General features: G+C 39.6%; 1 protein-coding gene across 4 annotated transcripts; it reads right to left on the reverse strand.

Annotated features, from left to right (window-relative positions):
- On the reverse strand, positions 1–26,711 carry appl1 (adaptor protein, phosphotyrosine interaction, PH domain and leucine zipper containing 1). Of its 4 annotated transcripts, none has more exons than XM_062544675.1 (22): positions 26,527–26,711; positions 22,290–22,388; positions 19,879–19,938; positions 19,295–19,366; positions 17,863–17,950; positions 17,718–17,759; positions 17,540–17,598; positions 15,858–16,004; positions 15,343–15,425; positions 13,266–13,424; positions 12,698–12,886; positions 10,917–10,959; positions 10,375–10,431; positions 10,126–10,220; positions 8,879–9,058; positions 7,896–7,945; positions 6,797–6,971; positions 6,508–6,544; positions 6,227–6,373; positions 4,562–4,612; positions 4,315–4,404; positions 1–1,592 (listed from the first exon to the last, which is right to left on the reverse strand). In XM_062544675.1, exons 1-22 carry the CDS (start codon positions 26,578–26,580, stop codon positions 1,443–1,445), a joined length of 2,127 nt encoding a protein of 708 aa, XP_062400659.1. In that variant the 5' UTR covers positions 26,581–26,711; the 3' UTR covers positions 1–1,442. The 4 variants fall into 4 exon arrangements, with proteins under 4 accessions (XP_062400659.1, XP_062400658.1, XP_062400657.1 ...); XM_062544674.1 differs by having other exon boundaries at positions 1–1,595; XM_062544673.1 differs by having other exon boundaries at positions 7,896–7,948.
- Between the last annotated feature and the right edge of the window lie 815 nt (positions 26,712–27,526).

Below are 27,526 nucleotides of genomic sequence, written 5' to 3' on the forward strand. Positions count from 1 at the left end.
AGCATACTAGCACACAGATAGGGTCAAATCTTAAGAATTGTTCAAGATCCATGCAGAGATGGATCTGAAACCCCTTTATCTTAAAATCCAAAGCCAATGTCCAATGTTAATTTGTGCTTAAGGATACTGAGTAGCAAATACCTGGTTATATTCAAGGTAATTACATATGCATTAATTTAATTCCCACTGAAATCAGAATATGGCAAAAAAAGAAAATAAAGTAGACATGCTACAGGTCTGAGGATTGATCAGATTAAAAAATAATCTGCAGACTCTTGCTGTACCATGCACATTTGCAGTTAAAAGGGTCATCTTTATTTGCTTCAAAACGGTACTTGATATGTTGATTCAATTCCATACTTCTTGAGGGGCTGCAGGGCTGTTGCTGCATATCTCTAAGATAGTTATAATATACTATACAATCAGCTTGAGTGTTGTTTTACCAGAAAGAGTCTGTAAAATTATTGCATACATACAAAAGTGAATTTGATATCAGTTTTGTGTGCTTCAAGGGAACAGTAAATCTCAAACTCTGTTGAGAATTAAAACATGATTTGAGATGACCATACCAGCAACACACATGTACATGTACTGGGCATGAGTCGAGGGCAGAGCATCAAATGCACCAATGCAAACAAAGTGGTCCATCATTCAGTAACCTAAATTGATCATTACATCTTATTTTGCCATTTTCAGTGTCAAATTGAACATGTCTAGCTGACCAAGCAGAAATTGCACTCTATAAGGAATTCATGTGAAAAACAAAAATATTCTCTCATCTCTCTCATAACACAAACACAACACTGGTAAATCATTCTTTCTATCCTGAATGATGGCAAATACAAGGTTGTAACATAGTATTTCTGCTAGGGCAGTCTCTTCGGCAGACATTAAAATTCTTTTTTTCTTGATAAGTAACAAAACATGACAAATGGAACAAAAACCTTTTCACAGAACCAAAAGGGCATGCAAAGGCTGTTAGAGCGAAAGTAAGCGTACGCTTTAGAGTGCAGCACCAAAATAAAGATATTATAACAAGTCCTTTACAAAAATTAGTCTGTTGAGAGTGAGACACCCCATTTCTTTTAAAATAAAAAATAATATTTTCTCTGATGTTTAGTATGCTGTTGTATGAAGTAGTGCAGTGAATTATACAAAATGTAGTAGCATTTTATATATCTTTTGAATATCAGAGACAGCATAAAATACAGAATTTATGTACAGAACAAATAGTATGAACTGAAAAAAAAAAATTGGGGAGGTTTTGCCTATTCTATGGTTTGTCCTTCCCTCCTCTGTTGGAGGCCCTGCTTGCTACAATGATTGGTTGTCATTTTGTCTCTCAAAACCTTACTCCCTTCAGAGGCCCTTCAGTGGGAGGCGTCAGCAGGGCTGTGGCCATGTGGACAGTTTTTGAGAGGGAAGGTGTACACAATTAATGATCAGGCCTCTGATTCACCCTTTTTCCGGCCCTCTTCGCCAGCATCACTGTCCTCTGATTGGCTGTTGCTAAGCACCAGGAACTGTCCATCTGCTGTGGGCGGGTTGGGCCGGCTAGAGGCGGCTATCAAGCGACTCTGTTCTTCAAGGTCCTGCTGGGCACAGCCATCGAGTTAAACCAATAGGAGAGAGTTTCATGGGAATAGGACCATAAACAAGCATCTAACATGACCTGGCTTTTTAAAAAGCATTCCTAGAAATTTTAGCAGACTGAATCGGTACGTCATACATACATATGAATATATGTAATTAATTAATTACATTCACTTAATATACAAACTTGTATCGGGCATTACTTGAAACAGTATTAATAGGCAATAATTAAACAGGTGTCATCATCAAAGTTACCTGAAACAACTACAATAAACTGCAATAGACGTACAGCGTGACCCCAAATGTAAAACGACCAAGCACTCCCACGCGGACAGCTCCTCGCCCTTACGATGGCTCAGGATAGCCATTCAAACAGTACATTTGACATGAGAGAACAAGCCTAAGAATGTATTTCAATCAATCTATTCCTTCATCATCATGCACTAAGTGAAGTTAATATAGGGGGAGTGATGGAGAAATCAAGAGACAATATTGATCTCATTCACAGGAATATTTACCTTTATAGCAGCACTGAAAGGCTGTCATAGTCAGCTTTACATTAGAAGAATTCAGGGGTAGTCTAGGTTCTCTAGGAGTCTAGGTTGTTAGCGCAAATTTCCATTAGCGAAACAGCCCTATAAAGATGATTTTGGAGAACTTCTACAGGGTTGATACAAGTGTCTACTTTGAGGTCAGTACTTCAGTGCAGCCCCTAAAACCTGCAGAGGTGCAAGATGTAAAAGAGACGCGAGTGGAAGACGACAAGCACATTTGTTCAAACCTAGCAAGGCAGGCATTACAGCTACATTCACTGTCGGTTAGGCTATTGGCTTCAGTTCAGGCAGCCTACACTGATGTCCGCTACAAATAGACTTTAACTAATCAGAACTTCATTTATCAAGTAGGCCTAACTAAAAGGTAAAAAATCACCGCTCATCCGTGTGAGGTGCAGGATTAAGAGTGACTGGATATCTAAGAGAAGAATCCGCACACTACAAGTCTTTGTGAAAAATAGCTTTACTGATAGCTAGCTTTCGGTCGTTAGACCTTCTTCAGGCAGAGTGAATCTGTCAGGTGTGATGGTCAGAGTCCAGAGTGGTGATGTCAGGTGACTGCACGTCATAGCTAAGCCACCGTCTGAACTTCGGATCTATACATTAATTAACATCAATGCGAAAATAGAAAACCTTTGACATCTGCATGTAAGCATTCCAATTAGCCTAGGCCATATACCACACGCATACATACTTTTGTATTATTTAACATTAGATTGTTGCCCCGTTTTTATGTTTGTTGGAAGATATATTAGGCTTCGGCTAGCTTACTCCTACATCGTTTAGGCGAGTTCTTTGCTAACCTACTTGTGAGAGCACGGTGTGCTGCCTGTGCAATAATGTTTCGTGTCACTTGTTTGAATTTAGAGGTTGATAAGAAAATGAGGATATGTGTAGGCTTAACTAACATAGCCTATAGGCTTAGATTTTGATGCAGAACAGACTATTGTCACATATTCCTTTCTCTGTTTTTACCTCATAAGCCTAATAAAAAATAAAAAATAAAAGGCTACACAAAAAGATAATGGCAAACTTTTCTGGCAACGTCTCCTTTCATAACTTGTAGGCTATTCTTGTCCGGTTTTAATAACATTATGTCCATTGAATGAATGCTATTTTGCACGCTAAAATCTGAATCATCACAAGTAAATTTACAATAAAGAATGGTAACGTAAGTTGGATCATTATATTCTTAGTTGTAATCCCCCTGCATATCCTGCTGGTGACTCCACTGAGGCATAGCGTTACGACGCTCTTAGGCAGTAACGAGAACTCTGGATCACTCGTAGATCTACGAGGGTTTTCACGATGCTCTTAAGCTACGATGGTTTCGGGAAACAGTCGGCAAATCTTAAGACGGTCGTAAGAGGGACTTTACGATCATCGTAGGCTTACGATGCTTTCGGGAAACGCACCCCTGGCTTGATTGAAAACACCTGTGTCAAAAAAGCATCATGGGACATGTGGTCTTTACAAGTCTCTGTATGGAAAAACACTCTGTGTCAGTGAAGCATCATGGGTAGTGTAGTTTAGATAATACATGAAACATATACATACAAGAAAAAGAGAACAAGTCTATGCCTTGTACACATCAGGCGACAGCCATCATAAAACAAAGCACAAGCAGTTCAAAGTTAGGCTTATATGTCCCATGATGCTTTTTTGACACAGGTGTTTTCAATCAAGCCAGGTGTATTAACTCAGCACTGTTGTCTGTATGATTCACTCTGCCTGAAGAAGGTCTAACGACAGAAAGCTAGCTATCAGTAAAGCTATTTTTCACAAAGACTTGTAGTGTGCGGATTCTTCTCTTAGATATTTATCAAGTAACTACAAGCTGTTGCAAAAATATTGATGATTAAAACCAGTTTGGATATGTTTCGCCTTCAACGTGGATAGGCTAATTTATGTAGCAAGAATGTTTAGTTAATATAACTGCACGTAAGCAAAATGTTGTGTAATCCTATGAGCAAGTGGAAACCCAACAGCTGAAAGGGCTGAATAGCGAGACGTTCCTATACCTGTCCCCTTTACCTGGGTAGCGGGCCAAATACCAGTAACGGAAACCTCACTCATGTCAGCTACATCTGATATTTTGTTTCTAAGGATAAGTAGATTGTGTACGTATTTCTGAGGGTCAGTCCATAGCGTCAAGTTCCAGACGTACCTTTTCAATCTGTTTCTGTTTGGTCAGTTCCTCCTGCTGCTTCTCTTTGGCCTTCTCCAGCTCCTTCTGCTTTTCTGTAGCTCTTCGATCCTTTCCCAAGAGAGAGAGAAATCCTTAATTCAAGAGAAATCTAAGTATCTATAATAACTATGAAATTGGTGGTAGTTGTCTTGATTTGTGCTAAATTAGTTGAAAGGCCAATATTCAGGCCCCAACAAGTATAAATAATTTGAAATCCTTAACTTACCATTTCTGAATGGAAAGCGATTTGTTTAGCCAAGCCCACACTATCACAGATCTTAGAAACAGAAAATGCAGACAATAAATACCAAACAAGGACATTTACATATTAAAGGAAAGGATTTTACACGATTTCAAGCCTAACACATTTTTAATCGCATTCAGCAATCATCTCCTCACGACCGCTAGCTGCCCATACCATGAGCACACTGTAGAACAAACCCAGGCTCCGAAAACAGAAACAAAGTGGCAACAAAACTGAAACCTTGCGTGGAATTTTGCTGGGAATACTGAAGGTGGCGGTAATATACCTCTCTGGTGCGTTTTGTTTGGTCTTTGGATAAAATATAAATGTTGTTATACATTTTTGCACAAAAGTGTTGAATAAATAAACTGCTAATAAATTGAAATATAAACATAAACACAAACAAAAATGACTTCCTGCAAAATCCCTGACAGTTGTTTGCAGAAGCGCATAGGATCTAGTCCTTTTTAATCCCTGACTGCACCTTTAAGATCAAAAGTGACACTCATATGAAGCAGCTAGAGTTGATCAAATGTTACACTCTCAGATATCATATGCAGCAGCTAGAGTTGATCAAATGTTACACTCTCAGATATGCAGGAGCTACAGTTGATCAAGTGTTCCACTCTAACAGTGGAGCTACACCAGGCGCGTAACTGAAGCGTTCCGTTCACGACACGCATGTTGCAGCAGTTAATAATCACTATAATCAATGGAAGTAGCTACACCAGACGCGACAGTGGTGCGTACATTCGAAAAAAAGTAGACTAGTCTTCTAAAATGAATTTTATGCGTCACGAACGGAACGCTTCAGTTACGCGCCTTTTGTAGCTCCCCTATTAGATATCATATGCAGCGGCAAGTTTTTTCACAACTACTACAACACCTGACCACATTACTCCAACACTTACTGTAGGTCCCTGCACTGGCTCCAGTAAGTCACAGAATTGCACTACTGCTTGTTTATAAATCACTAAATATAAAGGGACCTAATAACCAATCAGATATGCTTCAGTAGTATACACCTTCCAGCCAGGTCTCTCATGTCTCTGGAGAAATACTTGTTGGTAAAGTCCGCTATAGAACTAAACATGGCGAAGCACCTTTTCTAGGGAAGGCAAGGTTATTTATAGAACACACAGAGTTAATTCAATGTGCTTTACACAAACAAAAACAAAGAATAAAAGTAAATAAAGGCATAAAAGGGCAAGAGCAAAAATATTTGTCTTAAAAGGTAAAGTACATCAATTACAATCAACAGAAAAGACATAAAGTGGACTAATTAAAAGACAGAATGCATCTGGAAGTGCATTTGATCAGTCAGCAGAAAGTGGGAGGTCTAGATTTGAAACTTACTACTGTTAAGGCATTTTTAATGTAATCTAGAACTTGGTTCCAGAAAATGTGCTCTAGCTGCTGCATATGATATCTGAGCAGCTAAAGTAGACAGTGACACTACCTGGCTATCTGAAGATAATTGTGAAATTATGAAATTGTTGTGAAATTATTATTGCAGTGTTTAATAAGCCCATGAGGGCTGAGCACCATGATGTTTGACACTTAAATAAACAAAATCAATCAATCAATCAATCCATCAATCTATCACACTATCTCTTGAGTGAGACTAGTAGGAACACTGCCCCTTACCTTCTCCCCATCATTGTTAGACTCAAAGATGTAACAGACAACGACTGGTCGTCCATCTCCTTTCCCTCCAGCTGTTTGAAGAACAAAGCCGAAGAGTCGCTTGTTCTCTTGATGAGATGCGCACAACACCACACTGGATAAGGGGAACTAGACCGTAAGGGAACAAATATGAGACACGTCCACTGAGTGCTAGCACTGCTGGCAGAAGGAGGGCTATAAGATACATAGCCAACTATACACTGAGTCCTATGGCACTCAATTTACATAGGATGATCACCTACCCTCAATCTGGTTACTTGTGTCTGTGGATCAATTAACCTGAAGGAAGAAGAGCCAAACAGTAAAATATGTAAGTATGAGATGGTAGAATTGTCACTTCAGCTACATATCCTAGAGGTCCAAATGGCTTGAGTGAAATAGCTGTACATCAATATCATTAGTTTCAATTTCCTATTTAATCAAGACAAACATCAATGAAGAGCAAACTTCAAAATTAGCTGCACTGTTCTATTCTGGCACTCAGGTGAAAATGGGACCTCTGTTAAAACATACCCTGAGACTGTTTCTTACTTGAGACACTCGCAGGTGACTAGGAGGTGTGACTCAGTCATACGGAAGATGTTGTGTATGGCCCTTGCTGCCAGGATCTGCCTCATGGTCTCATAGATGACATCTGTGTTCTCTGTGGCCTTCACCTCCATAGAACCCAGGAAGCGCACAATGAAGAGCTGGTGAAGGATGGAATCTGAGCAAAGACAGCCGTTACAAAGACAGCCGTTACAAAGACAGGCATTAAAAAAGGCGTACATACTTTTATGTAGTACATTTAAATGATAGAGAGTCCAGAATGAATTTAATCGAGTCCGTACCTACAGTAGTATGTTAATAAAGTGTTGTTAAAGCGTTGCCAGCTGCAGCAGCGACATTTCCGGAAAGGTACTGACTCGATTAAATTCATTCTGGACTCTCTATCCGACCACATAAAGACGTGGGGATACTTCGGTTTGGCTTTAGGGACCCTCTACTCACTACCATGTAAGTGTAGTGTTGTTTGGAACAGTAGAAGAGGTATAAAAATAGCGTTTTGTAGCGGCGAAAGGATGTGCCCCGGTCACTTCCAGGCTAACGAGTTTTGGCTAAAAACGGTGAACTCGAACTTTCTCAAAATACATCCGAATGACATGATTTTGGTGTCAACTCAACGTATGTACTCCCAATAGTCCGAAAAATTGATCTAAAGTGCATTTCACTCCGGATTATCCCTTTAACATACTGGTAATCATGCATACTGAGGAACACTGGTATGTGCTTAAGTGGGTAATTATGAGCGCTTACTGACAGTGACACTACACACAACAATCCTCAGTGGAAAGAGATATTAGACGGACTGTATTTCTTAAAGAAGGTCATTAATAATTTGAGACTACAGCATGTGATTGGTCTTTGATTGCGTTCCACACAAGAACCATCTGGTATAAAAAACAAATGACCGTGGAAATGAACAAAAAATAGATGTAAAGATAAGAGAAAACTATAACACTTTAACGGTCAGTACTACATTGAAATGTAAATTAAATGTTGTTAATTAGTCAGATTCATTATTTTGTTTTAAATTATTGTGCTTGAACATGAACATGCTCAATAAGTTCCACAAATATAGACTCCTTACCTTCTCCATCTTCTGAATGTGAATTCCCTGACTCTCCAAATGGGTTGGTCCTTCTTTCAGAAATGGGAGGAGTGATTAAGACAAGCCTGACATCAGCCAAACAAGATCTGAGAGTGAAGTGAAAGCCTTAAGGCCCCGGTACAGTCCACGCACCCGACTTGTCGTGCGACATGTTGACGTCACGGGGAACGTTGTAACCATGTATACTTGCGCGTGGTAGTCGCGACACAATTTGCAGTATTCTCCTGAACAGAGGCACGGTATCCATTGACGTTAATGGCAGTAGCAACTAGCTAATTTGCTGACATTTCAGACTTAGCTTGCACAACTGAAGGATTAGCCTACCATCTCCTTTATGAGATGAGTTTGTGTAATCTCCCTAAATGGAAAGAGATTTTTTTTTTAGGTCTAGCAGATATCCTTTGGTTGAAAATAAATCTCTTCCTTACCTTTTGTTGGAATGCTTATGTGCCTCGGTCCTAGTCATTTCCCCCTAATTTCTCCAGTTACAACTCTCACTGCGTTAACTTATCCAACGTAGTTCACGACTGTAAACAATGAGTCATCCAAACGGCAACTCTCGCTGCAGCCTAGCCAAGTTAACTTCCCACTTCTCAAACTTAGGCTACTATTATTCAAACTTCATGACTACAGTCGTTTTAAAAATGAATGGGCTTATTTAAGATGTTGGATAGGCTATATGATAATGCCTGAATGTGGTTTATGTGGTTGATGACTGTAGAAGGACACTGGCTCCGTGAGCTTGGCTTCAATCTCTTCCTAGTTGTCGTGCGAGGTTGGCGCGCGCGGTTGATAAAAAATGTTCGGTGTCCGACAGGTCGGCGCGCGGCTGAAATGTGGCTTGCGACACAGGAAATTACGTAATTTTGACGTCACATTGTCGCGCGACAGGTCGGGTGCGTCGAGTATACTTCTAGCATTAATGTTCACAATACAACAACATTTGGAAAAGTGGGACAAACCTGCCCTGTGCAGCACTTTTGGCCTGGCCAGAATACTCTTCACTAACTGGTGAAATGATGTCAAACTGGATGGGGGTGTCAGGAGCCACCAGTGAGTCCAGTGAGAGGGAGGAGAGAGCAGGTGACTCGGACCCCACTGAGCTCTGGCTGCTGCTGCGTCCTGCTTTCGGCCTACTTTGCCTAAAATTTGAGTTGGAAGTGAGAACAAATTCATCAATTTCCCAGCAGATAAACAAATATTTTCTTTAGTCACATAGGTCCTTGAATAAGACTTGAAAAACAGGAGGAAAAGAGTAATCTAATGTTCCATGATCTCAATTACACAAGAAAGATGTACATGACTTGATACTTAAAGGTAGGGTATGGAATGAGCTTTGTTGGCCATTTTTGCAAAATCACTTGAAATCCTATTCCTAACCCACTTATAGCCACTAAGTTGGAAGCACTGAAATGTAAATTAAACACGTCAATCATCTGCGGAACGGGCAGGGCTCGAAAAACTCCAGCCAATAGAATTCCTCACCCCATACCATCATTTCACAGCTCGTTCGTCAATCTAACGTCTTACTCCTCTTCCTCCTCCCCACCGCGCGCGACCCTTTCGAAAGCTGGTGACCGCGAGTCAGTGCTGAAACGAAACCAACTGCCTGCTGCTGCACGTCCATGTTCCCCTCTTGTTGTATGTGTCACTTCATTTCTATACAAACTAACTAAGGCAGCGGATATCTACGGAAACTCAATCACCCACGCAATAAATAAGCTATGTAGCAAAAATTACATTTTACCGTGACACGAAGAGTGCTGTAAACATGAAATCGAAACTTAACAGCTTGGAGCTACGGTGGAATTGGCGAACCAACGGGCCAGCACTAAACTTGGATATTTCAGGAGATAATCGCCCTGGTAAGAACAAACCAGATTCTGTTCAAATATACACACCTATGGCTACTGAACCATATGTACTACAACCCTTTGGAGGTGAATAAAGAATGTAATTGGGGAAGTTGATGTGAGTGATTTTATGGAGACTAGAGCTCATAGTGCTGTAGACGCCAGGCTGGCATTTCATTTAGCCTGGCTCGCTCTCACGCTGCGCATTTGAATTGTCGCTCGTGCATGGAGGGCGGGACTTGAGGTTGTATATGTTCAAACTCTGCCGTCCGTTTTGCTAATTCCGTACCCAACCTTTAATGATTACATTTAGGTTTACTGGAGTGAGTGGTCAATGCCTAGCACTGTTAACCTACATGCTGACTGTTCGCAGACTCTCTTGCCTCTGTTGGAAAGAGGGCGATGGCGTCACAGCCTCTAAAGCGGATTGGTTGACCCGAGCAGCTATTTCCTGCAAAAGGTTGAAAAAGCATTACAACATGACAGCAATGCAAATGGCCACGTTCTCTGGCCGAGTTCTAATGAATGGAATTGCAATGCTCTGATCCACCAAGAAAGTAGTTGTACAATCATTCTATAACAAGAATGCAGAGAAGTGAACTCACCTCAGGATTTTCACTCAAATATATCCTCTTCGAAATGTTGTTTATGGTTGCAATCCACTACATGGACACAGGAAAGATTACATAATACATTTAATATCTGTGTGTCCATTTTACACATCTTATTACTAACAAAACCCCACATCTCAGCAATTAGTTGGCAGGCCAGAAAATAATCAATAATTAAGTCTGACCGGTGTGTCAGCACCTTATTGTTTGCACTTTTATTTAGATAAAAAAACAACACTTGTTTTGTATAATCTACTTCCTGAGTTTGTGTTTGCTTCTCCTCTAAAGCTTACAAAGATGATGTTATACTTCTGCATGCCCCTTGGCTTAAAATGCAGGAGTAAGTGTTTTGGCTCTTTTCGCTGTGTTCATTGGATCTCTTTTTTCACTCAATTTTACCAGGGCTGCCAGTCACTGTGGATGGCACTACAGTTCTGGCCCACAAGCCACCTGTTGCCACCTGACCACTGAACTAGAGAATATCTTCTGTCTGCAATGCTGAAAAGATTGTGCATAGCAAATGTTTGTGTTCCTACCTCTTCACAGTCCTTCCTGCTCTCTGCTTGTAAAATGCCCACTCTAGAACAAACAGAGGTTTGATTCATCATTATCATTTAATGCAACTATTGTCATGAGTGAATTAACTCAACAAGTCATTGGCAAACCAACAAGCAATGGGGCTTTGTAACTTTTGTGGTTGCTAATGACAAACATAGTAGAACAGTTTGAGAGCAAAAAAAAGAATTGATGCAGTAAAGCAAACACATATCACCTAGGGGTGTAAATATTAATCGATTTGAATCGATGCATCGATTCTTCAGCCGGCGATTCAATGCATCGATACGTCCGCAAGATAATCGATTAATGTATTTATTTTAGTATTTTTCCGTCTGTTTATTTTCAGCATACGCTCGTATGGGTAGCCTACTACCTACTCCTAATCTGCGGGTAGCGCTATCCTCATTGTCTTCTACTTTCTAGCCTAGTAAGGGTTTAAAATTGGCACCCTCTGCCAATCGCCAAATGTGAGTGAAAATCTGCATTGGCGAGTAGAATTAGTCATTCGAAATTGGCGGGTTGTTGACATTGCTTCACTGTAAACGTTCAGCACCGCAACAAAGCGTTTATAGGCTGCGAATTTTGTCATCATCGCATAAGTTGGTGGACTACGTTTTGCATTTAGTGACCCTCACTGTTAGGCCTACCATAGCTTCACCTGATGCACACGTTTTTTCCCTGTGGAAAACAGCTGATGTATTCGTCAGATCAAGTGAGCACGCTAACAGTGACGTTAGTCATTCATTATTATACGCAATGCCATTTGGCCAATGCATTCTAGAGACCTCACCTCAATCCTGATTTTAATCATGTTTTAGTTACTGTGTCGTTTTACAAGTTAGGCTACGTGTCCTGAACATTTCTGTGTTCTGAGTAGCAGGTGTTATTTAATTATTAGGACGAAGTGGAATTGGAGAAACGAGTGTCCAGACGAATCAATTTAAAGTTTTGGGGAAACGTTTATCCCGTTAGTTAAACATGCTTTGTGTTCGTTTCCCATATTGTCTTGGCTGTGCATGTTCCTTAGATTCAAAAAGTCCTCCAGTTGTGGACTGATTTATTTTTAACAGTGACATCTAGCTTGCAACTATCATAGACTGTACCGCTACATAATAGGCTTTCAGGTCTATATGACCACGACACGGCCAGGAAATCTTTCCAACTTCAGAACGTTTTCGCAAGTTCACGTCCTTAAAGTGATAGACACCTATTTAATCTCACATCGCCAATACAGTGAAGGCTGCTGCCTATGACTTAAATTACCTAAAGTTAAACGTTTAGCTAATTCATCTTCTAATATTGATTACACACAAAATGCATATGCAATAGCAGATATATTGGGCCTACAATTTGTATTAGGTTATCTCACAGTCAGCAGGTAGCCTATGTCACAGCGTGTGGAGGAAGAAACTGCACTAAAAGTTTTGTGGCTGGTAGAAAGATAATTTGGCCCTGTTTATACTGTAACATACACATCATGTGAATAGAATAGGCTACTGTTTCTGTATTCTCAATAAAAGGCAAATTATTTCTATTTCTAGATTTTTTAACTTAAAAAAATACTTAATAATCGAAAAAAAATCGAATCGAATCTAATCGAATCGTATCGGTGGGAATTCTAAATAATCGAAAAGAATCGAATCGCTGGCCTAGGAAATCGATATCGTATCGAATCGGCATGAAGGCTCCGATTTACACCCCTAATATCACCTCCTTTGATGCTTTACAGGAATGAAAATCAAATGGGTCAGGCCCTTACTTCTTGCCATCAAAAGAGGTGATCTGGAAGCAGAAACGTCTGTCCTCACAATCCACAGCCATCACTGAGCAGTTATCCAGGTCCATGACCAACCCGCCAGCAACGGCCCCACGAGACTGGCTCATCATGTTCCCTCCCTGGGTGAAAAAGTACTGTCGGTCCCAGGTCGAGGACACGAGGCCTGTTTTACTGAAACACAGACAGAGACAATAATAGTAGGGGTCATCAGCTCAGACAAGCAAATAGATTAAAGCTAAATGATAGTCACATTATTACAGGCGTCACAGACATCCTCATGATTCTCAAGGCTTCTGCAATCACAAACTAGTGCATCTGTATTAACCAAGAAATGAATTAATGTTAATATTAATGTTCTACATTAGGCCTATATGTATGTGTCCTGCATATTGAAAAAAGAAAAGTTTGCAACAATTCCTGACATTGCCTTAGAGCTTGGATCTTGGATCTGTGGACATGTATGGTAAAACAAGCAGATCACACTTATGTGTGGTCTATTGTGGATCATACTGGACAATACTGGATCATATCCATGCTTTCGGATTCATACTTGCGCATATTGAGGTAGCCAGCCTTCCGGGTAAGGGTGCGGTCAATTGGGATCTTGTTGGGATCTGGGTCAGGCATGTACAGCAGGTCACTGGCCTGCTCTAGGTCCTGAATGGTCTGCTGCATAGTATCCACTTCTCCATCCATCTCTCTACGAACACTAAAAAGCAGATGAATGAATGCATGCAATGCATGAATGCAATGAACACATATGATAAACTACTCGAGGGCTAAGAAGCAAAGGGGCTTAAGTGACCTTTCACCAACTTTACAGGAGAGCCAAAACAAATCTAACTGCTTCTATATGTTCACAGTTAAAGACCTTTGGTTTTTGTTCAATAACTGTATATTTATAAATATTTTACTTCTATAATTGTGTCAGTTAGAAAGAGCTCATAAAGAGCTTTCAGGTGATATACTGTATATAACTCAATTTTGACCAAAATGTCACTTACACCCCTTTACTTCTCCGCCCTCGTACTATGGACTACTATTACATCTACTACAAACAACAGAGTCCCAATGTCTTTGTGTGCAAAAACTCTTTGTGTACAAGAGCTCTTTGCACACAGGAATCCACACCATGTTACAACACACTCTGTGCTATACGGACAGGACACACAAAACATCCTGTGTAGGCTGTACTGTAGGTGTTAGTCACCAGATAGTCATTGCTCATTAAATAAAAGAACATAAGTGCTTACTCTAATATTTGTTTAGCAGTGGGGGCAGACAAGACAAAAGTCTTTATTAAGCTCTATATTACACACAATGACTAATTACTTATACGCAAGGGACGCTCCGTCTCAAATCACCCAGTGGCTGACAGGTGAAAATCGAGCCCAATTTTTAAAAATGCTCTGACAATATGATAATGATAACAACCAAAGTTCATGTATGGACATAACCTTATAGTTCGTATTTGAGTGGGGAAAAAATCTTGTTCAAAAAGTATGTGACACAAATTCATCAAAGGCGAAGATGTCTCAAAGCCATTTTCAGAGCTTTGCAGAGGGGAAATTGCATAATGTCTGATCTGATTGGATTTTTTTTAATTCAACAGGAAAATGTGCCTCTATTCACATAGTTTCACTAATGTGTGTGAAATACCAAAAGAACAAATAATGTTGCAAGTTGAACAAAAAGGATTGCCATAGCAACCATCCATTTAGAACTAGTAACCGCAGTTTGAGAAATTAGTTGAAATGTGTCTGAGTTCTACAAACAATACAGTTCTAGCGATTAAAACATTTAAATTAGCAGCGGAAACGAATACAACGCAAGTGGCAACAGTGGAATAAGCGGGATAATGGACTTCACACCGTGCGGTTAGTCAAAGTTAATGCACTTTTCTAGACGGAACGTCCCTCCCTCCATTTCGCGTCGGGCCGTATCACCGTCTAGAACGTGCACTAACTTTGACTAACCGCACAGCGTGTCGTCCATTATCCCTTACTTATTCACCACGATGCTTCAAATCACTTGAAATTTCAAAGGGCTGTAGTTTTTTGATATCACACGGAATGACCTATGAGGCTTGTATTTTTTTTTTGTTCTAAGGCTTACACATTCATAGGTTTGAACCTATAGCCTAGTAAGAATAACAAGGGGGGTCCAGGGGAATTCCTTGTCATTTCTTAAAATGATGGTTGCTTATCACACTGTTTTAACATACTGTAGTTTGAGAGGGACAGGATTCAGAAATAGGCTGCAAAAGATAGGTCCATCTTCCATCTGACATGCAAGAAATGAATGACACCGGCACTATGCACTAAACTAAAAGGGCACATGGCGAGTGAAGGTCTCAACCAAGTTCCACTTTCACTATTATTGTGAGAAAATAGGCTACTATATGGAAAATACTTTGAGGTTCCCTTTGAGTGGGATCAGCTCCATCAGTGAAACTAATAACCTCGAGTTCTACTTGCAACTGCAACTACAGTGGGGACATTCATTTAGCCGTGGAGGGCCACCACAGCAAAATGAACATAAAGGAAAAACTGCATGAAGAAGTTATCTGTTAATAGTGCCAAAAGGGTTAAATGTAGCATGCAATCCTAAAACATGAAATCACTTACTTTTGCACGCTGGTGCCAATATTGGTCAGGAAGTCTTCCCATTGTTGTGTGAGATTTTCAGAACCCAGCTTGAAGAAACTGATCTAACCAGAGAGGAATTAAACACATGCAGGATATTGAAGTCCACCAACTGATGTACAATGTACAAGGTACTGTAGAGGACCACACAGGCAGTTTCAGAAATAAGCCCACGCATGGCACTCCATCCACTTACGAATGTCAGTGTGTAGTCTACTCCCATTAAGGAGATATTCCACCCAAGAGCTGAACATGCTATATCCCACATAATCAGGGAGCATGCCATATGTAACAAAAAGGACCAAGAACTGAATTCCTGCATCAGGCCGATGAAGGTGCTCAAATACATGGCCCTTTGCCCCTTAATGTCCAGTGCCCTTTTGAGAAGGCCCTCCTAGACACTTGGCCAACTAATTGGTCTTGATGAATGCAACATACTTACTATGGGTCCAGAGTGTCAACTGAATCACGGAACTGTGTGAACACTCCCTCCTTACCTGTGCCTGCATGTATCCCAACAGTGGCTCCAGTAGGGCTATCTTCTTCTTGTACTGCAAGGTATTGAGTGCAGTGAAGTAGTGCATCATGGTCTGGTGTTGCTTCTTCCTGGAGGTGTAGACATCCTCCATAACCTCACTCTTCACCTGCCCACACAAAACCGAAGACATTAACTAACTCAGGATCAGACCCATAATGACATTCTTCTTTTTTCCATTTTTTGTCACCAGGGAACAGAACATTTTATAAAAGTTTGTCCACGTAAAATACTTAAGTTTTTACTAGGTTTCAACTCTTTACAGAGCCAAGATGAGTCGCTTTGCATAACAAGTCAAGACCCAGATCCTAATATTCTGATCCTAATACTAACATCACAAATGCAAACACTAGTGTTCATCAGAAAGGACCAGCACAGACACCCTGGCCAATGTGGAGACATAAGCAACTCTCCAGTAAGAGTTTCTACTTCAATGACTATCTCTCAACATGAACTCAATTTCTTCTTACTGAGAGTTGGTTATCATCCACTGCCGCAACCACTCTTATTGAGGCTTCCCCTCCAGATCATAACTTCTTGTTTTCTGCTAGACAAGGTAAAAAAGGGGTGGAATCGCTTCCATCTGTTTAAACTTTTTCACTTGTTATCAATGCATCTTCGGAGATTTCTCAACCTTTGAACATTTAGCTACGATTATTAGAACTCAGCAGCGCATTCTTGTTTTGACCATGTATAGACCCCCTAAACACAGCTCTACTTTTCTGAACTGAGTTTCTGAACTTTTCTGAGTTTTCGGAACTGCTGTCGGTTACACTTGTTAGATACAATAAAAGTAATTTTCCTGGGTCATTTTAATATGCATGTTAATGATTGCTCTGATTCTAGAGCAATGGTATTCATGGACCTTGTATCTAGTCTAGATCTGACCCAACATGTGAAAGGTGTCAGCCATAAATATGGAAATACATTAGACTTCCGTTTTACAAAGGGGATTGATGCCAATGCTTATTGATTGTACAGTGTAATTTCACTATTCTATTATGGCTGAGTCTCTACCAGATATTCATGAGTATATCAAAAGTATATAGAAAGAATTAGGGTCTGGCTATCAGTAATGAAAATGGCTCAACTCGAGGGGCGGCACTAAGCATTTGAAAAGATCTCTGCACACAATTGGATAACACGACGACCAATGTTTCCAACTTTGACACTGCAGCGCTGTCATCATCTGTTTAGCTCACCTCTGGCCCACCTACACTATATTGCCAAAAGTATTCGCTCACCTGTCTTGACTTCAGTCACATATCAACAACTTTAAGCTATCCACATTAAACTTTTAAACTGTCTACCTTCACACTAGCAACTTTCATTAAACTATTCAACCACCATGTCTACCCTAGCAACACCTTAGTAACCATATCTACATTATCGATCCATACATTATTATTATTATTATCACTTTATTTGACTTTACTTGGATGTTGTATGTTTTAAGTTTTTATTATTATTACTTTGTTTATTGTATTGAGACCATGTTGCATGGCAATACTGCACTAGAAATAATGATTGATTATTATAGAGGCTGTGGGCATCCTACTTATCAGGCAGCTATTACAGTACTTCAGTGTCCATCCAGACATAAGTTTTTAGCTTCAGTTAGCAGTAGTAGAGACCAAGACTGACCTTCTCGTTGTCCCGTTTCTTAGACAGACGGCTGTATCTGTTGATAGCCGTGTCGTGATCTACATGAAAGACCAAATAACAAAAGCAAATACTATTTATTTGCACAACATTGTGTTATAGTGTTCAGAAGACCCATTTCATTTCTCCATTAAGTGTAGATGCAGTATCATTCCCATACCATTGCTGGCTATCTGAAAGACCTCCTTCAGAGTGAGTATTTCTGTGAGAAGATGAGAGAGACCAAACAGCTATGTTTAACTATGTTTGTTTGTGCTTTTGGTTAAAAAGAGTCAGCCAAAGGTAATGTAACGTAATGTAACAACCTTTGAGGTCACGTTCCTTGAACTGTGTGATGGGGAACATCATGGCATCTGCCAGCTGGGTAGAGAGGACTGCATGACACGAGCTGAGCTGGAAGACAAAGTGCAGGCGGAATTCACTTTGTGCTGAAAACCTAAATAAAAGTATAGCTGCTATACTAGACAGGCATCTTCTGTTCCGTGACTTGTGACATTTAGTCATCAAGCAATGCACTCACATGTGATGTGTTTGTCAAATGTATTCGTCACATGCAAAGGGAATTAAGGTAGCCTACATGCGTAAATCGATGTGGCAACATCATGTATAACAAACACATCTCTGCTGTGTTACCGCATACTACATTAATTACATTTGACATGACTTTAAGTGTTGACCTGGCTTGCATTACGTCGGCTACTGTATGAAATTGTCACCATCTCCTTCCCGTTTATGATACCAATGTATCAGAATCTGAACCAGAAGAAGCCGTCTCAGTCAAAAAACTTCCCTTTTACGAGACTCAGCCTCCTCTAAAATGTCACAAAAGATTGTCAATAAAGTGTAGTATTGCATTGCAAGAAAGTAAACCAACAGGTGTTCTACATAAAAGTACTCAACTCCTTCAAGACGGTTGGAAAACCATCCATATCTGTGAGTAGGTATGTCCACACTTTAAAAGCTGATGTATATTTTTGTGTGTGTGTGCGTGTACAGCTGTTTTGTAAATGCATCATCGTGACAAAAGCAACTTTAACCCTTTTTACCTATCTAATATTATTTTTTCACTTTCACGTCATCCACTTCCTAGTCTGCTACGCCCTACATGCAGTAAATAGCCTAGTATCTTTTTTTAAGTGGAGTAGAACTACTAGGCCTAACTGTATGTTGTTGTCACATCTTATAATCATGCATGATCGCTAAACTTTGATTCTTTTTAATGCTGCAATCAGTTAACTTCATTCAATTGCACTTGTGGTTCAGCTGTGAGCATGCAATTTGCATTGTAGAGAGGGCAGGGATAGGATAAGCGCTGTTTACATAAATTCCACGCAATATGACAAAGCACAGCATTTGCTTTCTGCACATAGAAGACTCGGTATTAGCGCTTTCTTTGTACACCCAGCTTTAAGTGTATCTCCAAATCCATTTCAAGAGGACTCAAAATGTGTCAAACTTGAAAGGGTCTGAAAACCGTCTAGGTACACTGTATCTGTGTCTCTGTTTTTGTGTGCTTGGGGCGTCCTTCTGTGTTTTACTATGTTTATCTCTATGTGAAAGAACTGTGTGCGAGTTCTTTTGTCTGTGAGATCATATGTATATTTTGTGTGTGTGTGCGTTTGTGTTAGTGTGTGTGTTGATGTACAGTATGTGTGCATGCCTGGGTGTATGTGTGTTTCTGTGTATGAGCCTGTGTGTGTGAGCAGGCGCTAAACACCTTTGCTGTGGATGACTCACCTCATCAATGACTTTAGCAAACTGCTGCAGAGTGGAGTTCATGACTTCATCATCGCCCCCTAATGGAAATCGCTATAAAAGAGTTACCACAGTATGAGTACAACTGAAGACTGACGGAAGACTGAGCATAGTCGCATCTGATTTTTTCACTTGATGCCACACATATCTGATGTTGTTAAAATAGTGTGAGATGCGCAAGTCATCTGACTTTTTCAACTCTGATTTGGGCCATTTCCACATGTGGTTTAAATCTGATACAGGTCTGACATTTTGCAATGCGACATGCAGTCTTTTACTGTCAGGTACTCTATTCATCCAACGATCACCAGTCCACACTGGGGTTGGAGTCTGATATTGGCCACATTTAATGATAAAAAAAATTTATTTCAGCAAAGAATCAATTAACACTTGCACTGTGACCCTAGCCATATATGAGCCATAAAGATAATATGCATATGTAGCCAATTAGGCAAATTAAAAGCAACAATGGCCCGGAATGCCACAAATGAGGTTCATAACACTCACAACTTGTCTAATAAAGAGCATAGCATAGTATATGCATTTGAGCTGCTGCTGGTTAGTACCTGTTTTTCATAATCCTTCAACAGCTTTGAGGTGAGATGAGTAGCAGCACTGAGTTCATTCTAAAGGGAGACAAAGACCAAACAGACAAAAGTGTCAGAACACTGATGTTATCTAAAAGTGATGCACAAGTGCATATCATTTCTCATGCATGTCTGTTCTTCATTCCTCTATCTTCCTTGTATCTACAGTGCCTAGAAAGTCATCATACCCTTTTGAAATAGTTACTTTTTTTGTCTTACAGCCTGAATTCAAAACCCTTTTTTTTTAAAAATCTTTTCCAGTTTTATTTACAAATTCAGCTGTACAACATCAAAATAATGAAAAAACAGTCAACAGTTCTGAAAATTAATAAAAAATTAAAAACTAGAATAACAGGGTTAGAAAAGTCATCATACCCCTGACTGAATACTTTGTAAAGCTTCCTTTTGCTTTCATTACAGCCATCAATCTGTTTGGATATGTCTCTATTATAGCTTTGCACACCTAGATAGAGGAATATTTGCCCAATTTTCCGTGCAGAAATGTTAACATTTAGTCAAATTCTGTAGGGAATGGCGATGGACTGCTTTCTTCAAGTCAATCCACAGATTTTCTATAGGATTTAAGTCAGAGCTCTGACTTTGCCACTCAAGGATATTCACCATCCTATCCTTAAGCCACTGTTTTGTTCTTTTGGCAGTATGTTTAGGATCATTGTCGTGTTTGAAGGCGAATGACCTGCCCATCTTCAGCTGTCTAGGAGAGGGACGCAGGTTTTCCTTAAGAATGTGGATGTACTTGGCAGCATCCATTTTATCTTCTATCCTGACCAATTGCCCAGTCCCCACTGAAGAGAAACATCCCCACAACATAATGTTGCCCCCACCATGCTTCACACTAGGTATGGTGTGTTTTGGGTGGTGTACTGTGTTGGTTTTCGCCAAACATTGCGCTTGGAGTTCAGTGCAAAAACACATCTGGAATATTCTGCTACCATGTGGAAAAAGCTTTTATGGTCAGATGAGACCAAGATCGAACTTTTTGGAGACTAAGATTGAAGTTTTTGGACTGAGCTCCAGGCGCTAACTTAACACAGTATACACACCCAAAACACAGCATACCTACTGTGAAGCATGGCGGGGGCAACATTATGTTTTGGGGATGTTTCTCTTCAGCGGGGACTGGGCAATTGGTCAGGATAGAAGGGAAAATGGATGCTGCCAAGTACACCCAAATTCTTGAGGAAAACCTGCGTCCCTCTCCTAGACAGCTGAGGATGGGGAGGTCATTCACCTTCCAACACGACAATGATCCTAAACATACTGCCAAAAGAACAGAGCAGTGGCTTAAGGATAGGATGGTGAATATCCTTGAGTGGCAAAGTCAGAGCCCTGACTTAAATCCTATAGAAAATCTGTGGATTGACTTGAAGAGAGCAGTCCATCGCCATTCCCTACAGAATTTCTGCACGGAAAATCCCCTATCTAGGTGTGCAAATCTATAATAGAGACATATCCAAACAGATTGATGGCTGTAATGAAAGCAAAAGGAAGCTTTACAAAGTATTAAGTCAGGGGTATGATGACTTTTCCAACCCTGTTATTCTAGTTTTTAATTTTTTATTAATTTTCAGAACTGTTGACTTTTTTTTTCATTATTTTGATGTTGTACAGCTAAATTTGTAAATAAAACTGGAAAAGATTTTTTTAAAAAATGGGTTTTGATTTCATGCTGTAAGACAAAAAAAGTAATTATTTCAAAAGGGTATGATGACTTTCTATAGGCACTGTATCCCTTGTTTTCTCCACTTTTTTAGAGGGAGGGGCTAGGACAGCATAATAGTATGCATGCAGCTTTGAAACACTTGTTAACCTTAAAGGTACAGTCCTTGACTCTGGTGAAAGGCTGTGGGTATTCAACAGTTCAACAGTTAATCAAATGACATCCCTCCACTCCGTGCTCCTGAAGAAAAGTGTTGATTGGCTGGATTGTATGACCAAGCCAGACAGAGCATTTTGCTGAGTTCAATAAAAAAAAGTGTAATGATTTGCAGTAATGGTCCTTGACCGCAAATACTAGTGGGGCAGACACAGGCTTTAGTGGCTAAATCGCTAACCACATCCACATTTGATATCTTGTATTTTTAAATAGCCTATCACACATGCCCCTATTATCGGACGGGGCCAGTTATCAGCTGTGCTTTACGCTCATCTTCTACAAGAAAATACATTGCAATTAATAGAATTATGAATTAACACGCATCAATTACTTATTAAGGAGGAACAATTGTTTGGGTGTCTGTCTTTAAGAAACGACCACACGATGAATGTAACAATACCTTCTAATAATACATTCGTAACTTTTTCATTAAGTTTGTGTGACTGCATGATGTGACTCTTGCTCTTAATGTCATCAGTGGTCCCAAACTGACCTGTGCATCATAGATTCTCTGCATGGCCTGAAAAAGTTGGTGTGAATAGCTGGATATGGCTGCTGCATCTTCTTCAAACACTCCAAGCAAGGAGCGTGTCTGGGGAAAAGACAGACAGGAGTATAAAAATGGAACTCCAGAGGTCAGATATATAGTCGTAGGTTGAGCACTACAAGGGCTGATAAAGTTGTGCTTTATCATTTAAAGGAAATTCACATCTACAGATGATGACCTATTGCACCAATAAGCAAAATGTGTATTGCTCCCTCTCACATTGATATTTAACTCTAATATGATTGTGACAAATCACATAAATCGGACTTGAATCACTAGACTCAATGGTCATTGGTCACATTGACTGCTGCTTAGCTTGGCTTATTTCCCAGCTAGCTGATGAATGTGAAACATGTTTGAAATGAGTCAGTTCACATTAAGTGATACAAAAACCACAGTTGACAAAAGGCAAAATTTACACACCTGCCAAACAACCTGGCCATAAGTTTAGAGAATATGAAATCTAAGTATACCTAAGTATAATGGTAGGAAGCATACGTTTTATTGCTACAATTATGAGGGGTATCCTCCTACTTTTTCCGGCTCACAAAGGTAGGCTATCCTGCTGCCCAAATGTTTGAGAAACCCAGGAGTAGATTGCCAATGAGAGAAGGATGGACATTGAAAAGAAATTCCGCAAATCTTCAATTTGCTAATCGGAGTAGATTTAACCAAATATTTATTAACCTCCTAAATAAAATCAATTTCATGCTCTCTTTCTTTGAAGAAGTATTTTCTGATGGCTATGCTACAGTCTTGTAGGACAACTTAATCTATGGTTTTAATTTCTCCTAAGGGTCATTCCGTGTCAAATCACCCAATTTCAGCCAATTTGGAAAGTGACCCTCTCCAAAAAAGTCTGAAATAAATCACAGGTGTTTGTAGCCTAGACCTATGCACAAATCTTAAATAGTATGTCTGGATCACTAATGGTTTAAAAACTGCAGCCCTTTGAAGCTTCAAGTCATTTTAAGCATTGTGGTGAACAATCCTTTTTGATCAACTTGCAACGTTATTGGTTCTTTCGGTATTTCACACACATCAGTGAAACTATGTGAATGGAAGCACATTTTCCTGTTGAATTAAGAAATCTAATCAGATGAGACGTGTCTTGTGTAATTTCCCCTCTGCAAAGCTCTGAAAATGGCTATAAATTCATTGTGTGAAAAGACATCATCACTTTTGAAGGCTTCTCATTCGAAAGGTATGTGCCACAAATTTCATCAGGTTTTTTTCCCACTCATATATGGACTATAAGGTCATGTCCATGCATCAACTTTGGTTGTAATTGTTGTCATATTGTCAGAGCATTTTGTTTTAATTGGGCTTGATTTTCAAAAAGCCCATTTTCGTCCTATCATTTCACCATGTGGACAGTTAACAGGATTTTTTTTTATTTTACCATATCACATTCTGTATGTGAGGATCATCTGTCCAAAATGTGGGCTTGTTGCTGAGTTTCTTTATTGGAGATATGATTTTTGGAAAATATTCTCTATAAATCCACTGAACTTGCATTGGATCTGCAGTACCACTTTGCACCACATGGGGTGCTCTTTTAATACAATGGAAGTCAATGGAAGAGTAAGAGATTCACTTGTTTGCTGCACATATACAATCTAAACACACATTTTATGGTTCATAGTTGAATTTCTCCAAGTAATTATTGCAACATGAACAACATACTACTCATAAATAAATCTTATTTAGAGAAAATAAGCGGATCAAGCTAATTATACACACATAAGACTGACTGGTCATTATAGGCTACATACAAGATACTTGATGAGTTATCTCCTTTTCATGAATGCGTCTTGGATCCAGGCAATAGCGTTTTGAGCCCTCATACCCTTTGATTAAAACTTTTATGTGATGGAAACATGCATGGTCATCTTCATCAAGTGAAATATCTGCTCTAAACTGCATCTGACGCTTTTTCTGCATCTGATAATGCACTGAATTCTTGAAACCCCTTTTTTCTTGAATATGTTCATGACTTTCATTTTCCAACTTCTATGGTGGTGTAGAAAACTGTTACAAAGATGGCAAGCTAAATCCTCTTGCTGCATGTATGATCAGTCAGTCGTATGTGTGTATATTTAGCTTGATCAGTTTATTTAGCTAAATAAGATTTATTTATGAGTAGTATGTTGTTCATGTTGCAATCATTACTTGGAGCAATTCAACTATGAACCATAAAATGTGTGTTTAGATTGGATATGCGCAGCAAACAAGCGAATCTCTTACTCTTCCATTGACTTCCATTGTATTAAAAGAGCATCCCATGTGGTGCAAAGTAGTACTGCAGATCCAATGCAAGTTCAGTGGATTTATAGAGAATATTTTCCAAAAATCATATCTCCAATAAAGAAACTCAGCAACAAGCCCAAATTTTGGACAGATGATCCTCACATACAGAATGTGATATGGTAAAATTAAAAAAAATCCTGTTAACTGTCCACATGGTGAAATGATAGGACGAAAATGGGCTTTTTGAAAATCAAGCCCAATTAAAGCAAAATGCTCTGACAATATGACAACGATTACAACCAAAGTTGATGCATGGACATGACCTTATAGTCCATATATGAGTGGGAAAAAAACCTGATGAAATTTGTGGCACATACCTTTCGAATGAGAAGCCTTCAAAAGTGATGATGTCTTTTCACATAATGAATTTATAGCCATTTTCAGAGCTTTGCAGAGGGGAAATTACACAAGACACGTCTCATCTGATTAGATTTCTTAATTCAACAGGAAAATGTGCTTCCATTCACATAGTTTCACTGATGTGTGTGAAATACCAAAAGAACCAATAACGTTGCAAGTTGACCAAAAAGGACTGTTCACCACAATGCTTAAAATGACTTGAAGCTTCAAAGGGCTGTAGATTTTAAACCATTAGTGATCCAGGTATACTATTTCAGATTTGTGCATAGGTCTAGTCTACAAACACCTGTGATTTATTTCAGATTTTTTCGGAGAGGGTCACTTTCCGGCACTGGGTGATTTGACACGGAATGACCCCTAAGTGTTTTCTGTGGTGCAGTCAATGGTCAAAAACAGCAAGTTGTATAATGCCACCCACGAAAACTAGGCCTAGGCCATCTGCACTGGGCCCTGCAGATGAAGTACATTCACCTCAGCAGCCAGCACTAAAGAATGATCAAGCACTCCGCAAACCCTCTCCTGAATGCACTGCACTTTCAACGTGTGGTAGACGCAAGACAAACTGCAGTCCATATCTCCCTTAGTCTTAAATGCCTCTTCCTCAATCATGCTTACTACACATAATAGACAAACTGCAGTCCATATCTCCCTTAGTCTTAAATGCCTCTTCCTCAATCATGCTTACCACACATAATAGACAAACTGCAGTCCATATCTCCCTTAGTCTTAAATGCCTCTTCCTCAATCATGCTTACCACACATAATTTCATAATCTATTCTGTTTGGTTCATTCACATTAATACTATTTAGTATGCACTGGCAGTTGTTTTTCCCACTGAATATTTAACTGAACAACTAAGATTGTGTCATTCCAAGACATGTCAACGTATTGTTAATACTGTGAAAAAAAACACTTCACATCTTCATTGAGCAAATAATGGATAGGCCTATCGAATGCATGTGCATGGTGTAGAAGGCCTATGCATTTGCATGTATGCAATACTATTTTAGTAGTGACAACTCTCATGAGTAGCCTACTGCTCTGGCCCATCCTCCATTCTTATTATTTTCGTGGGAGTTTTGGCAACCTTACAGTTTCAGCAATAATTTCTGAACAACATCTGAAAGGATTTGAAAGCACACAAAGCTATCATCATTGCGATTCTGATGTAGGCTAAAGCCCGTGTCTATATGTTACGATGAGAGTTCATAGGGGAGGAAAGTGATAAATGTTACCAGCTACTTTAATTGCACAACGATGACAACATGAAAGCTGATGTCATCAACATAGGCTACATTTAAAACAACACCAAAGGATGCCACACAAACACACACACACCAAACATTCAAAATGAGTTACCAAGATGACAATGTATGGCGTCAGCTTCATAACATCGCACTTTGAATAGAAATGTTTTGAACATGGCACAAAGACAAGCAAGAGCTAGCCAGTTGATTGTTGCTAGCTAACATTAGCTGAATGCAATGGAAAAGCCTTTTGCCAGACATTTACCTGCGGACTGTCTTCCAGGGTCTCCTCTATCGGCAATTTTTCTATTCCAGGCATACCGATGGTTAAGCCAATCTATAACGAAAGGAGTATTCTCACGATAATAGTTTGGAGAAGCTCGTACTTCAGTGACAGTTTATTCCCGAAAAATTCAACACCTAGCCCCTATCCTCCTTCAAATGCGGATATTCCGCCTTTCAGTAGGATGTGATTGGGGGGAAATGTGTCGGTCTTGTAGTCTATGCACGACCATAGGGTAAACACTTGATAGAAACCAGTGGCCATCATGGCTCTGCTACACTATTCACACAGTAACACTATCATGATTCAGCATTATCTGGTAGAGCCAGTATGGTGTCAAAGGACGGCAGTTGCACTCAACGAGTTTCTTTCAACTAACTATTGGAGAGCATTTAGTCCGGGTTTAGCCATCAAAAGGTCTAGCATTGAATAGCCTACTATGGCTAAATATTTAATGAATATAGCCTACAAGAACATTTTGTAATGTTGTGCATGAAAGTCTATGCTAAATATATTTCATTATAGGCCTACAGAATATGGCCTATAAGAAAGTGGCCAATATTGACTGATTTACTTACAGGCCTATATTTTAAAATACATTGGGGGACATTTTCAGCTTTCATTAAAGCCCAGTAGGCCTACTGAATCTGTCTGACAAACACAGACACATGACTTCTTTAAACCAGAAATAACACACATTTTCTCACTATTTTGGCTTGAACTGTATGCTTTCTTTTATCCCTCTGGCATGAAAAACACCAGGGACACAAAATTCAACAACTTCGATAAGGCACTCTGTTGATTCAGAAAATGTGCAATATACCCATACAATCTACACTATATTGCCAAAAGTATTCGCTCAATCGCTCACCTGCCCTGATATGAACTTGTCACATCCCATTCTTAAACCATTTAATATGACGTCAGTCCACCCATTTGCAGCTAAAACAGCTTCAATTCTTCTGGGAAGGCCTTCCACAAG

This window comes from Sardina pilchardus, chromosome 9, assembly GCF_963854185.1.
Source record: "Sardina pilchardus chromosome 9, fSarPil1.1, whole genome shotgun sequence".
NCBI classification, from domain to species: domain Eukaryota; kingdom Metazoa; phylum Chordata; class Actinopteri; order Clupeiformes; family Clupeidae; genus Sardina; species Sardina pilchardus.

Coding starts and splice junctions, on each gene's coding strand:
- appl1 (XM_062544672.1), bottom strand. CDS start 26,580: ATGCCTGGAATAGAAAAATTGCCGATAGAGGAGACCCTGGAAGACAGT. Junction 15,426..15,857: donor TGGGATACATGCAGGCACAG/GTAAGGAGGGAG, acceptor CTCTCTGGTTAG/ATCAGTTTCTTCAAGCTGGG. Junction 6,374..6,507: donor CACAAGTAACCAGATTGAGG/GTAGGTGATCAT, acceptor CTTACGGTCTAG/TTCCCCTTATCCAGTGTGGT.